This window comes from Apteryx rowi, unplaced genomic scaffold (assembly GCF_003343035.1).
Source record: "Apteryx rowi isolate R43461 unplaced genomic scaffold, aptRow1 scaffold_6, whole genome shotgun sequence".
In the NCBI taxonomy this organism is placed as follows: domain Eukaryota; kingdom Metazoa; phylum Chordata; class Aves; order Apterygiformes; family Apterygidae; genus Apteryx; species Apteryx rowi.
In genome coordinates, this window is record NW_020450871.1 from 6,091,365 (window position 1) to 6,106,405 (window position 15,041).

At 35.0% G+C, this 15,041-nt stretch overlaps 1 protein-coding gene across 10 annotated transcripts in view; it reads right to left on the minus strand.

Moving 5' to 3' along the window:
• Nucleotides 1–4,073: 4,073 nt before the first annotated feature.
• Nucleotides 4,074–15,041, minus strand: part of TRRAP (transformation/transcription domain associated protein) — a 100,964-nt gene continuing 89,996 nt past the window's right edge. For 4 of the 10 annotated variants that reach the window (XM_026083034.1, XM_026083031.1, XM_026083029.1 and 1 more), the window contains 7 exons: nt 14,549–14,774; nt 13,749–13,966; nt 13,001–13,102; nt 11,016–11,200; nt 8,538–8,741; nt 7,288–7,482; nt 4,074–5,334 (listed from right to left, as the gene is read on the minus strand). In XM_026083034.1, coding sequence (XP_025938819.1) covers nt 5,050–5,334; nt 7,288–7,482; nt 8,538–8,741; nt 11,016–11,200; nt 13,001–13,102; nt 13,749–13,966; nt 14,549–14,774 — 1,415 coding nt within the window. In that variant the 3' untranslated portion in view covers nt 4,074–5,049. Of the gene's footprint in view, nt 5,335–7,287; nt 7,483–8,537; nt 8,742–11,015; nt 11,201–11,225; nt 12,088–13,000; nt 13,103–13,748; nt 13,967–14,548; nt 14,775–15,041 lie in introns of those variants that run through there. The other 6 variants (XM_026083040.1, XM_026083035.1, XM_026083033.1 and 3 more) reach the window with 3 other exon arrangements.

The following is a 15,041-nucleotide window of genomic DNA, read 5'->3' on the forward strand; positions in this document are numbered from 1 at the left end:
TAGAATCCATAATATCCTTGGCAATTCATGTATCTGACAACACCTGGACAGCCCTTTTGCAGGAAAATGAAGCTTATATTCACTTACATCCATTACAAATACTGTTTAATATGAAAATGACTAATTTTCATTTGCATTCATAGTGACATATGTTTCCTCAGTGGTTGAAGCAAGATTTCTCATATATATTACAGATGGCTCTGGTAATAATAAAACTGCCTGATTCCTTCCCTTGTCAGAATCTAATTAAAATTGCTTGGACTTTGCTAAACCTCAAACTATTTGACCTAGCTTTTCTTACATTAAGTGACTACATGAAGCTGAGATTTTCTGATACTGTTATTTTTGTTTTGTTTCTTTTGTTAGATAGCAGTTCAACAGAATACACACACAGACAGAGGCTAGCTAAAACGGGCTGTTTTACGTATGTTAAAAAAAAAAGTCCAGACTTTTTATTTGGAAAACATATATATCCCTATACATTTCATACAGACTTGAAATATGGTTGGCACAATTTTAGTGTGAAGGACTTGTCATTAGTTACTGTCACGAAGATCCAGCGTGCCCTGTCCAGGAATCTACAGGGGAAAAAAACCCACAGGATGAATTTAAAGAATACTCCATGCCCATGCACACAGTTTCAGAGACTATTTTAATTTTCATCTCTCTCAATTCTCAAGTTTTTGATTTTGAAGAGTAGTGATTCTTTTCTAACGTAGGTTTTTGTATAACATCTAATCTGAGAGAAGAAACCTTGAAGGGAATATTTAGAGTGAATTGACAATGTATTTCAATGTATCTACTCAGCAAGATCTATGTTGAGCATATATCTGAGATAAAGGGCCAAAGGGAACCCCTGTCTACAATCATGAAAAATTAAATGCAGCTAATAGACATGTAACTTGTTCTTAAACATAATCAGAAACTCCACTTACTGTGCTATGTCAAACAGGTTACCTGCTAATGGACAATTGCTGATCATACAAGATATGTCAGAAGATTTCCTCTAAACTTTGAAGAATATTCATATATAACTAAAAGCTTTCATGATTTACCTCTTTGGGGCCGGTGGTAAAACTCTGGGTGAAGCCTTCTCACAAAATAAGGTAAATCCATAACAAACATTTCTGAAAAATATCCAAGTGCTTGCATGTTAACACTACCAGGGACCTCACTGGAATAATTGTCTTTTCCATATTAGTCCTATTCCCTTGCACCTCATGTTTTCTTTTAGAAGTATAATTGAATAAACAGGAGATAGATCACACAAAGGGAACAAATTTTGTTGTCCATGGAATTTCTGTTCTCACTTTTCCATCAAAAGTTCCATCATGAACAGAAAAGTGGCTGAATCATCTGATGATTTCCCTTCAGGGAATGTTGTCTTCTTTCTTAGACATATCTAAGACATGCAAACGATTAAGAAAAATACTTCAACTCCTCTGATGTAGCATGTGCCATATTTCACAGCTACAATCATTACAATCTTGAATAAGAAGAAGCCAACAATTCCCTTCAAGTGATAAAAGCACTAAGCTTAGTTGTGAATGACTGCATATAGCGTATGTTGTGACACATGCAGGAAGCCTTATGTTTTATAAGAAGAAAGGTCAGATTCTTCTCACCAATATGATTTTGACGAGGAAGCAAGTCTTGGCCAAAAAGAATACGTTTGTTTTCCAAATTCTTACACAGTCCTTATCGCTCTAGTATTTGAGCTTCCATTTGTAAATAATGACATACAGCATGACTCAGTCTATTGCTGCTGTCTTAGCTACATAACAAGGAGCACACCAGCCAAGTGTGGGAATAATTGGGCCATAGCTTTATTCATCATACAAGCAAACAGAACCATAATCTAGAATAAAAAGCATCTGGTGAGACAGAATAGACTCTCCCTCCCAGCCAAAATCACCCCCAGCTGGGGCCACAGTAAAACTTTTTATCTATATGAGAACTACATTAAACAGAAAGACTTGATCCTCTTGATATAAATGCCTGTATCTCAAGTCCACAAACTGACCAGCCTATCTGTCATCACTTGCCTGTGGCTCAAGGTGAACAAGTTGGCTACCACTCTTTTTTTAAACCTTAGAGGGCTGGAGGCTTACCACCCGATTCTGCTGGACCTTGTCTGCTGCTGACCCTTCTGCATCTAGGGAAGAAGCAGGTGAACAGCTGGGAAAGTCATGACTCACTCAGTAAGAGTCCCTTTGCCCTCGCCAAGGTCCTCAATTCAGCTAATAGGAAAGGCAGTAGCAACTCAGCTGGGAAAAACTCTGGTCCATCTCTCTCACCTAGGAAAGAACTGAAAATAAACTTGTATGAGAATATCCTTCAAGTGAAATAATTTTAGAGAAAATGTAGCATGTTACTACTGTTGCAGTTTAAGCTAGTGAACAATTATTTCCAATTAGCTTTTGATTCCAAAACTTCAAGGATTCATTTATTACAATTCTGCATAGAATAAGCTAAATTTGTTGCTGTTCCTTAATATTGTGTTGTACTGTATTTTACAGAGCAAATGGAATGTTCATTTATTTTTCCATTTTTTCCCCTCTAAAAATATGACATTTTTCCATAAATGCATTATTAGGACTTTACTTGTCATTTCTGAGAGCTAAGGGTAAAGCCTTCCTTTTCCTTTACATGTCAATAATGTTTGCATTTCCATTTTCAAAATGGCATTTTATTTTTCCTGCTATATTATAGTTATATCCTGAGGCAAAAAAAAAAGTGCATTGGAGTGCAACGTAGCTTCATTTCTAATACTATCTATATTTGTTACTATTCAAAAATAGTAAATTCATAAATTAAGCTGGCAAAACAATACATGATCCTATGTATTGTGTTGACACATATTGTAATACTTATGCATAATTAACATATAGCAACATATTGTGTACTAAGTATCAAAGGTTTCATGCCCAGTACAGCAAACTACCATATCCCACCTGAAGGGCAATGAAGACTGAGCAGCTGATACCAGGTCACTGCCTGGCAGGACAGAGTGCTGCGTCCCTTCGGCATCAAACATACAGCGGGAACCCTTTAACACTTGGCCTTCAGATGGGTTTAAATTCATCACCTCAACTAAGCAATTTTGAGTTCATATTATATTCATGGCTGCAAATTATGTCTGTTTGTGTGTGCGCATGTAATGTGTATGTAGGTGTGTATATATAGATGAGAGAGAGAGAGAGAGAGAACGAGAGGGAGAGTGCAGTACGGTTTTGTAAGATGAAAAATATAGAGGTGCAGGAGCTGCATCACGCTGACTCTCAAGTCCGTATCACTTGGCTGGTTCTCCTAATGGCTGCAAAGGTGAAAGGAACAGATCTTTCTGTGACTCTGTAAGCAAGATACCTATGGAAAGTGCATGTTGCTTTGCTTTTAGTCCTGACTTGACTACATTCATACATACTGCAAGCCTTGATCTGCAGGTAGTGCAGATCTTAGAAAGTGGCTCTTAGAAATTCCCCCTACCTCGCAGATAGACAGACACACTACTGAATGGTGATGATTAACTCAGATTATGCCTCGTGTTATTTTGAAGTCTCTAAAGAACCTGTTGACTATGCTAAAAAAAAAAAAAAAAAAAAAAATTTTAAGACAGAAACCAAAGCTCCCCAAACCAAGCTCTCCTTTGTTTCTATGGAAATACTGGCAGAAATTCCCTAATACAGTTCACCTCCAGCTATAGTCTTGACCGCTGAACAATTACTTGAAAATTGTGTTTCTAGCAGACATGAAATAGACTATTCTGATTAAAGACAGACTTTTAGGAGACAGATGGTTAACACCTTAATTGACTAGCCAGCAAGAAAGATTGTACGTTGTGTATGACAAGAATTTCTTTCAACATAGTTCCTATTTGCAAGTCTTCTTAGAAACAAAAAGTTCAACAGCATAAATGAGTACATCATAGAAAACAGGCATGTCTATTAATACAGTCATCACCTTCTAGTATTCAGGCTGTTTTCATTTATCAAAGAGTACACCTGCTTGTAGGTCTTTTATTTAGGAAAAAATTATATAATACTACGGCAATAAAATAAAAAATGAATACCATAGAGAGTTTTACAAAATATTTATTTTGAAAAAATCACTCTGTACAAATTTAACATTCTCAACACCGAAGTTTTATAAAAATGCTAACACAACAAAAAGACTCAAGTGAAACAATAAACCGATCTTTTCTTAAATTACAAAGATACAAATTCATTCTGAAGAAGCTATTGTAATAACAGAAGTCTAAACATAAAAAGAACCAGAGATAACTTTATAAGTTTTTGCTTTTATCAGTTACAGTCAAATACAGGTATCAATGGATGACTTTTCCCATCCCTTTTATAAACCCCCCCCCAACACTGTCCACAACTAAACCAAATACCCTAAATGGCTTACACTTTCACTGTACATAGCTTGTGCTCCAAGAAAAGCTAGCACAATTTGATCATCATTTTCTCATTGCCTAACAAAAAGTTACCTCTATACATTTGGTACAAAATTCTCTGTACAAACCAACTTTGCTCATGTAAATTTCTGAAAGCAAACATAAAGGAAGAGTATTTGTGCCTTCAATTTGGTATAATGAAGGGACAGTGATTAAGTAAAATTTCACCAAGTAAAATTCAGTAACTGGGAATACTTTTTTTTTTTTAAATATAATTATCATTGTATAAAAACTTTATATACTGTAGATTATTAGGAATGGCAAATCCTAAATCTAACAGTGTTAGTTTTATAGTCCCCATCATAAAATAAGATTTTTCTGTACATTATTTAAGTCTCCTCCCTTCATTTTAAGCTATTTGTGAAGTTGTTGTTGCATATTAAACAACCTTTTCTGAAACATGAGATACCCCTCATGAGATTAATTAAAAACAGTAAAACTGTTATATTCCTGTAAACACGATTAAAATGAAGACTGACAAAATGCAGTGCGACAGGTAAGCCATGGTTTGAAAAGATTTCTTCACATTTTCTTAACACAATATATGGCTCACAGCACGAACAGCAGCAAAAAAAGCTATTGAAAATTTCAAGTTACAGCCAGGGGTGCCAGGCAGGATCCATACGACAGAGATTATCCAAGCTATTTGCAGCTGCTACGAGAGTGTTGACTTTGCTTTCTCCTCCTTCAAACTGAGCAAGATTATGAAGTCGAGTCATGATAGCAGTAACAGCTTTCTGAACTAGTGAAACCAGCTGCTGGCTGTCCATATTTTCGGGTTGCCCAGCTGCTGAGAGTGGAGAGGAAGTATCCTCTTGTGTTTTTTTGTGCCAAGCAATTATTTCATCCCGTAGCACTGTTTTTAGGATGCCATCAACCTATATGAAAAAATCAGACAACTATGTTTAATCCAAAGAACCATCAGGAATTACAGATTTAACTAAATTGTAATCAACAGCATTTTGACACTTTTGGTCCTGCTTTGCAATCTCAGCCTTTTCAAGATGACTGTAGCTTCCAACTGTGTTTATTATTTCCTCTCAAGGTTTTTCTTTTCATAAGAAGTTCTTATTATGAGAACACAACACAATATCCCCTACAGAAATTAAAAATCACGTGAACTATAAAGTATATTAAGATCTTCATACACAAATACAGTCATATATATTCTATTTTTTAAGTGACTCCATTAACTATATGGCTCCCCCCGCCCCCAAGCGCGCATGCACACGCACACACACACAGAGGTCATTGTGCAAAGATTAAGAGTACTTTGCAAAGTTGTTTTTTTACACAATGATTATGCTCTCAGGGAATACTGTTTTCTGCCACAGAGAGAAAGCAAGCTGACTACAAAGTACATATACATACATACACACATATATATACACACACATGTTGTTCTATGATAGAGATTTGTTCAATGATTTGTACATTGTTAGCTTGCAGTCATCGAGTTTAGTGAGCTCTGAATCTTACTACTGAATTCTGTGAAGTTCCACACCCTTTTCCACCTAAATTAAGGAGTAGTTATCTGCAAGAGTCAGCTTCTTTGGGAAGGGGAACAAGAGATGGCACAGCTCATTCTAGGGAGTTTTTTAGATAATGGATGTTCAAAAAGATATTTTTAAGATTTCAAGCTGAAAGAAATCCCAAGGCTAGCTCTATCACTGGATTAAAAAAAAAGGTCCACAAGAAATAGTTTCCTGTTTTTTCTCATCACTAAGTTGAGTTACCGACATTAATCTATCAACTCCAACAGTCTTGAACTTCTAAAATAATCTTTTATGTGTCTAGTCTGAGTTAAATTTACTGTTTGCCCATAAAGAAACATTTCATAACATACATAGAGATTAGGCCAATATATGCATACACTTATTAAATATATTTTATAGGCATCTGTAAAAAAAAGATTTATGAAGAAAAAGTTCAGTATAAGTCCAGAAGCCAGAATCGTCTAAAGCAATAATGTCCACATGTCTGAATTGAGTGCTGGGCACTCATAACTCCAAAAAGAATAAATGGGACACCTGTGCTCTGATCTGCAACAAATCAGTGCAGCAAATCTAATCAGGTATACATAATTCAGATATTGAAATTACATGCTACATCTGAAAACTCGTTTGCATGTATAGACATGGCTTAGAAAGGTAAGCTGATGAATTATGAAAAAAAATCTAACAGCTTTCTGTATTATGGATAAAGAAAATTTTCATTTCAGGATATTTTTCCATTTTTAAAAAAGTAACTAGCTCACACTGTAGCTACCGTATGTTCTGTGCAATGTCTTTCTGGTGCAAATTGCTGCCTAAGTGCAAGATGCATCATTTCTGGAAAGCATTAGAATTTAAAAGGAAGTTAGACAATTTCTTTAGAAAACTACACCCTGCTAAGAGCTAGAATCCATCAAAGTAACAATATATCTTTAGCATTCTGCTCTTAACAAAGGGACAAGACACATTTCTACTCACAGCATATTATGAAGATTCTAAATGATGCTGCATTTGTCATTTTATCATTTACCACATTTACCACTGCCAGAATTTGTAAGGATTTATAAGGCTAAAGCATTGAAACAATCAGCCTGAATTAACATGCTTGGACAAAAAATGAAATTAAGAATAGAATTATACCTATTTTCCTCCTATTCCTTCCAAAAAAAGAGGCAAATTACAAAGATTTCACCTGGCCTTTTTAATGACCTTGGAGTAAGATTTAAAAACTTAAATATGGATTGTTCAGTTTCTAGCTTAACCAATAAAATGCTGTTTAGTTTTATGAACTGCTGAATATAACGTCCGTGCAAACAACCTTTCAAAAAGCATACAGACCTTAAAGTTTGGCTGTGCAAAGCAGCGAGCTACTGCAATCATTGATGCAGTCAGTGGACCAGATACCCCAATGGTGGTAAGAAATTCAGAAATGTTTGGTGTGAGCCGGAATGGAACTGGACGATTGGCATCCAAATCACCAGTAGCATCATTAATGTCAAAGCGAAAGTAAGCTACGTTTAGCTTGCCAGTATCCTGGATTTAAAAGCAAGATGCACAAAAGAAATCAAAGGAGCAGATTTTCATTAATGAAGCCAAAAGAGAATGGATTTTTGTTTACTGTTAATACTTAGAACACAAATAGTTACAAGTGATTCTTTAAGATGAATGAATGTGTGATTTAACCTAATTTACTGCAATAGCTTTTTACTCTCTTCCTCAGTCTTTGAGTAAAAAAGAGAAAAATTAAATGCATGTAGAAGGTCAGGTACATAATTCTCTCAAAATGTGCATCCAAAAACCTTAATAAATAGAGACTATCATCATATCAAGCTTAAGGAATAGATTATTTTGTAGCAATGGTCTATAAGGAGTCACAAAGAAACACAAATCTTCATTCTGTATGCATCCCAACAAAGCACTGCATTGTTCACTCTGAGTAAGCAACCAAAAGCCACGGCTGCAGAGCGGGGATTAAAGAATATTAATTGCTATACACAATATAGCTCTCCCTGCATTAACATGGCATCAAGACTTTAATATATACCACCTTTACTCTACTAAGGCGGCAAGCCTCATTTTAAATGTTCATTTAAAGCAGGAAAAAAAACAAAAAAAAAAAATCACTGCTAATAGGAGTTGTAGCTTGACAAGACGCCAATGCCCAAAAGAGGACAAGGAAAAAGAGTAGTTGAAAATGAAAATTCCCCTTTTGGAAAATGAAACTCGAAAATATTTTTTTTAAATGCAACTGTTTGACAGTCAGATATATCCAAAGTAATATATTTGAAGAAAGGCTAAAGAGAAGCTTTTCAGTTAATTACATGAACAGTTCCAGTATCTAAAAATGATTTTACAAACAAAGTTCTAAATTCTCGTATTTTGACCAGAGAAGTTAGAGTTGACATCCACTGATGGCAGCTTAAATTACTATCTACATGATGTGCAATCGTATAATTAACTGAAAAACCTACTGAAATGCGTTGTTAATTATATATGTCAAATTACTGTACATTTTGACTCATTTCAAAAGTCCAAATTTCCATTTGATCAAAGACGACAGCATGCATCTAGAACAAACTAAAGCATACCTGGGCGATCTGCAACATTTCAGGGTTGAGTCTATTTAAGTGAAAGATGAATTCTGCAAAGCCAATTAGGGCTAACTGAATAGTAAACATCTTTCGAAATGTCCAGTAATCTGTAGCATTTGGGAATGTATGCAAAGCCCACTCCTTAAGCATACTGCGTGGCACCATGTTACTCTGTACTTCTTTAAGTATATCTCGAAGAACCTACATAAGAAAAATATTAGTTAAAAGAGATAATTTTTAATAATACACTGTTCAGCAATAGGCAAATATGCCAAAATCCAACTACCAAACTTTCTCTCTCAACTGCTGTATCCTATTTTAGGAAAACATCATGATTCTGAACTTGGACACATTCAATCCAACACTGTTTTTCTGACCTATTTGCCAATATACACCCAAATATTTTGTAAGTCCATTCTTTGCATAGCTACAAAGTATTTGAAAATTTATCTCAAGAGACTATTTTAATAAAACTAAATGAGCTGTTTTCACAAGGGCATAAGAGATCCGCAAACAAGCATGAGACAAAACCTGAGTCTGAAAAGTTGTATAACCTGATTGAAGTATCTTCTATTCAAGTCTTTCAAGAAAATAAGTGTACTAAAGTGACATTCAACACATTACCCTGCTGCACTTCCTTATGGCAAGCTAATGCAACAAACTTCACTATTTTCTAGCTTCAGTGCATGCTGGATATGCATTCCACAGCAATAAATTAAAATCCTCTATTTTAAGTCTTAATATTTATACAAGTTACTCATAAAACTTATTTCCACCAACCCCAATGTAGGTCACAATGTCAATATACTGAACATTGTATATGAGGTTATGAGCAGCCCAGTTCACATTTTTCCACTTTAAAGTACACAGTGTCTCCTCGTTGACAAATCTCCTTTCCTTATTGAAGGATGTAAATATCATTCACAAATCCAATGTTAAAAAGGTTGTTTGGGAGCCAGCTTAACTCCTACCTGTTTCAAAGGGCTTTGGATTAAGCCCTTACTTAAGATGAAATCAAAAATTTTGCTCAGACTAACAGGTTAGTGAGGAAAATACAGATCAACAACAGTGATAAAAATTATTTTCATAGCTGTCTCTCCCTCCCCCCTCCCTGGAAAAAAGATTAATAGCAGCCTCCGTTTATTAATCATTATCAGGTGGAAGCAGTCTGCAAGTAGTACAAGGAAATAAGAGGCATAAGAAAAAACGTGCAGACAGATATGGCAGCAATTGGACAGATTTTATTGGAAGGTGTTCCACAAAAAAAAANAAAAAAAAAAAAAAAAAAAAAAAGCATCATGGCAAGTTTTGAAATTATACGTGGGACCTACACAGGCAGGAACCTAAAGATGCATTTTTTTGTGGTTTCTTTGTATACAGGCCAGTTTAACAGAAGAAGATGGAGGATATTTTTCTTAGGGAAAACACTCTGGGTGAAACAATTCACTTAATGTGTTATTACAGCAAAGTTACCTCAAAAAACAGACAGACAAAAGCTGAGAGCTGCCTTTGTCTGCTTCTGTAAATGAATACTGTGCAATAGTTTTTCACTGGGTTTAAACATCTGCAATCTACCACGGTATTTAATTACTGTAGCATATACTAGCCTAATTAATTAGAAAAAGAAATAAAGTTAGGATCTGTTCTATTGTACCAGAAAGAACGATAGTCATACTGACTTCAATTAAATGTCTGTTAAAGACAGTTTCATAACCTGAAGGAAAAATTCTCAAAATAAAAACAGATGTTACGTAACACTTCGTTTTATTTTGCAACAGCGAAAGCCTGAAAAGATCATTTCTCTAAATGATGTCTATGATATATGTATACTGTGTATTTCTAAAAGCTGTATTTTAAATAGGACTGGCATTTTTATGAGAATTTGCATTCACCTTAAGATAAAAAATGTAAAATAAATTTATCAGAATTGGATATTTCATGGAGGTTACAGTGAGAAGGAGCTTTTTACCTTCCCAGAAGTATCATTTATTAGCATGAGATTAGTGGACTGTTTCTACTTGACTTGGGTGACACGAATGCACTGCCAGTTTTCAGAGATATGTTAGAGGAACACAGGGAAGCCTCCATCGCGTACCCAGCTGCACCCGTTCATGTAAAAATAGGAATACTGTTTCCAATGTTATCAACTGATTATTTTCGCTATACAAGAAAATATAGAAGCGCTATACAAAAGGGCCAAAAAGCAATCAAACCCTTGTCTTTTTTCAGTTGAGGTTACCCTTAACAACCTAAGTAGAACAGATACACCCTTTTGAGATTTTCCAAGATTATCTAAAATACCAGTGAGATAAAAGAGTTCCCAGGAATCTACGAAGCAAAAAACAAAACAACAAAAAAATTAAAACACCACCTCTGTAAAATATATTTGTCTTATATCTGATGGAGGTGGGGGGGACAATATAGTAGAGCTCTTAAGAAGAAAGGTTGAATAAAATGCATTATATATTCTAATACCTGATGGCTAGCTTGAGTCCCCCGTGCTTGGACCGTGGCCAGTCTGTCATAGTAACGAGAAATAGGGTTGTCATGCTCGATGCCTTTCTTGGCACAGCGTTGCTTATAGATCTCCACCAGGGAAAGAGAAGAAGGATTGTCTTCAACCAAACGCATCTGTGGAGAAACTGCTACAACACGAGGGACTAGGGATAATTTGAGCAGGGGGAGGGAGGACCAGAGGGAGGGGTAGAGAGAGCAAAACAAAACAGTTAATCCATAATCCAAATACTAAGAGAAGAATTATCATGCAAGTATCAGCCCTTAAAACACTCCTGTGATAATCAACTGAAGTGTATCGAGTGACGATTGTTATTACTATGCTCATAACAAATTCATAAGCTTAGTTAAAAAGAAAATGAGAGCAGAATTTTTATTTTAACTAAATAGAAACATCTCAACTATCTTAACAAAAAATTGAGCATTCATTATTCTTCCCACAGGGGTTTGTAGCATCTGATTACATAACACTGGTGTCATTTCAGTAAAAATGATTCTGAAGAACAAAACTACTGAGGTTAGGATATGTAAAGTGATCCAGAAAAACTGGAGGGAACTTGAACATTTTTGAGGGATAGGTGTTTAAATGACACTGTTTAAAAATAACAGAAGGAAGATGCAGCAGAATGTTCAACAGGAAAAAAATTTAGAGCCACTAAGCTTTCACTTGAGGAGTAACAAGTTAGCTTGCAAAGACACAATTTATACTTTCAATGATGCTCAACAGATGTTGTGCATCTCTCCAATGTCAAGAAAGACTAGAGTTCTCCCATAGCCAGCTTTTCCAGTGCCAATACTCGTACTGCTCGACAGTGATCTCTGGTTACCAACAAACCTGTTCTCTCATCATTTCCTTCAGAAGTTGTAAAAATTAGCCTCAGGAATACAGGAAGAAGTTGTTTAAAAGCATTTAAATATTTTGATGCAGTTTCTTTAGTCTTAAAGAAAATGCGTTCGGAGAAAGAAGTGGTCTTAATGAGCTAGTTCTTCTGGACTGCTTCCATTAACCTTTGGCAGTAGCGAAATGAATGATCTGCAAGTTGTTTTAAATAGTATCAAGTAATAAGGCACAGAATGTTTTCCAAAAAACCTATAGTTTAAAAACAGCTCTTTGAAGGACAACATGTTACTTGATTAATCATGTTATAGATGATATATTTAAGTGGCAGTGGCCTTTTCTATTGTATCTTTCAAGGCTTTATCTACTGTATTTCTGTTATTTTGGACTGAGAATGATGTAAAATGGTTTGCACGCATATAGAGATACTATACTTGCTTTTTGTTATAACCAATCCTTTGGCTTGTACATTTTTGTCTTTTTAAAATTAGATCTCAATTTTGCATTTCTAGCTAAGTGCAGCTTACATCACCTAGCCATCTAAGCTCTTGTCAATAGGTACTATGAGCACAAAAAGGAGAAACTGATAAAACTGTGTATTTTTTAATGAGATCTCAGCACTTTTAAAAAGGACAACAACAGAAAAGCAGCAGCTTTGTCTTAGTGTCTTCACTTAATGCTTCCCTTACCCACTCACCAGCCAAGGCTTATTAGAAGTGACTAGCGCAACATAGAGAACTCATTTATTTGAAGTTAATAAGTGATTCAATGACCTTCTGAAATGAACAATATTTATATATTAATATGAAGTTATAAGCCATAAGCTGGAACTTGCCAACAACTTAAGTATCTGGAAAACACCAGAAATTAACTGTTCAAAGTCATTCTATTTACATTAGTATTTGAATCACAAGCAGACCAAGTATGCTGCCAAGTGAAGACTGATATTCTCTGTATTTCTCACAAGATAATTTCATGAGTGAATTATCAAGACTGTACGTTCAGTTAATTCACCATTTCCGTTCTGAAATGTTTAAATATGTGACCTTTTTATTACATTAGTATTTTGGCAATTTATACACAAAAACCATATTGGAACCATCCTTACCTCTCCTTGTTATGGCCTCTCTAGCACTGTTTGTTAATTCTGTTTTGTTCAAGCATTGCCAGGTGGTGCTGTTGGCAAAGTGCACTCTCCAAACCAAGTAACCTTATACAGGATCGTAAAAGTACATTCAACAGAAGGCCTGTGTCCAATATCTAGATTATGAATGGATTTTATTTGGCAATAACTAACTAGTCAGTATATATTCCTGAAAGTAAACATCACCACAGATTTCTATATAAAGTTACTTTAAAAATTTCGGAGATATGTTCTCACTTGGATAATTCAGAAACCATCTATCAAATTTAAAGCTCTGAAAAAATATATATATCTCTTCTTCTGGGTTATGTGGAAAAGGTAAAAGAAATTAAATATTCACATACTGGGGGAAAATTGTTTTGTTCTCCCCTCCCCAGTTATCTCTAAGTGTTTTTTTCTAAAGTATATGTATCCACTTCTATAGCAACAGATCCAATGGGCATGCCTCTGCCTTATATACTGTCATTCATGACTGAACTTCATATCACAAACGATGTTTGTAACCTCTTCTAAAAACACCCTAGATCACATACATCCACTTTTCTTCTTTAGAGTGGAGCCAGAAAAGCCCAAATCACCTAGACATGTGAATTTACCTTCTGAATCAAAAATTTCAGTATCAGTGATTGGTAGCCCTCAAACAAATTTAGCAATTATAATCTTTGAGTATAATATATATTTTAAAGTAGCATGAAACCTCTCTTTGCAGTACCTGTAAAAAATAAGTGTCTTTTTGTGGTTTCCTTCCTTTTCTCTAAACAGGGGTTCAGAAGGCGAAGGAGTTGTAATACCCTCTCTTCTCTACGAGACTCTGTCAGGCAAGCATCATTCATTACCAGATATGGGTAAATCTTTCCATTATGGCCTCGGATATAGAGTCTTCTGGCTGCAGTGTTGTGCTTCTGAACTATCTCCACTCTGGGCATAAACCTATTAGGAAGAAAGAGGGATTAAAGCACCTGAGCTGATCCCCTGTGACATTAAATTAGGACTTAAAATATAAAAAACAAAAAAATCCCACAAATATATAAGGCAGTGTAACTGAATTACAATGTACAACTCTATTATCCAAATAACCCAAGGTTTCTATTTTGTAGTCAGAAAGTCCTTCTTCTATGTGTTCTCTCTCTTCTTTTTTTTTTTTTTAAGCATGGTTCTTGAGCAAAATTAATCATTAGATCAGATCTTGATCACTATTTTGAAGAACAGTCTCTCTATTGGCTACCGTAAAGGAAATACTCTCAATTTACAATATAAAAGAAATCCAACTATAACCTTCATGTAAGAAACAGTACAGTTGCCTAGTGAGACAATGTAAAATTACCAAAAGAGAATTAAGTAAAAACTAAAGGTACTATACCAAAATGTCACAATGAAATATGAGTTTAAATATGTAATTTAAATACAATGAAATATTTAGTATATCTACTTTTGCACAGAGTAGATTGGGAGGCTTCTATTTGCTACTCCATTTTCAGAATTACAACTATCCTTTCCCCAGTCATAGTTTACCTTGCTATCTTGATGTAATAATGTGTTGGCTTTGGCATAAGGAATTCTCCAGGTATCTCTACTTCTGCAGTTTGAGCTGAAAAATTACTTAGAAAACGACACTTTTCCTCTATGAGGAAGAATTTTGGAAGCTGTTTAGTTTTTGCCTCCAGAATTTTGATCCACTTCTTCAGTTTAGAGATAAGATTGTGAAGTTTCATAGAACCTGGTACACTGAAGTCAAAGTCTAAAAGAAAAAAAATATATATATATCCTTAGCATGTCAAATTCCATATGGGATATTTAACTATCAGCTGTTTGAAGTTGGCATTTTAAAAGAGGTTCTTTCAGCCACACGCCCTTAAGCAAAATACTTCAAGGAGCCCCACATACAACACACACATCTATTATGTATTAAACATTTTTTAAAGTATCACATTGGTCTTGAATACTATAGTAAAGCAGAAAGCTAGCTACTACAATCATCAGCTTAGCACTAAAAAAAAAAAAAAAA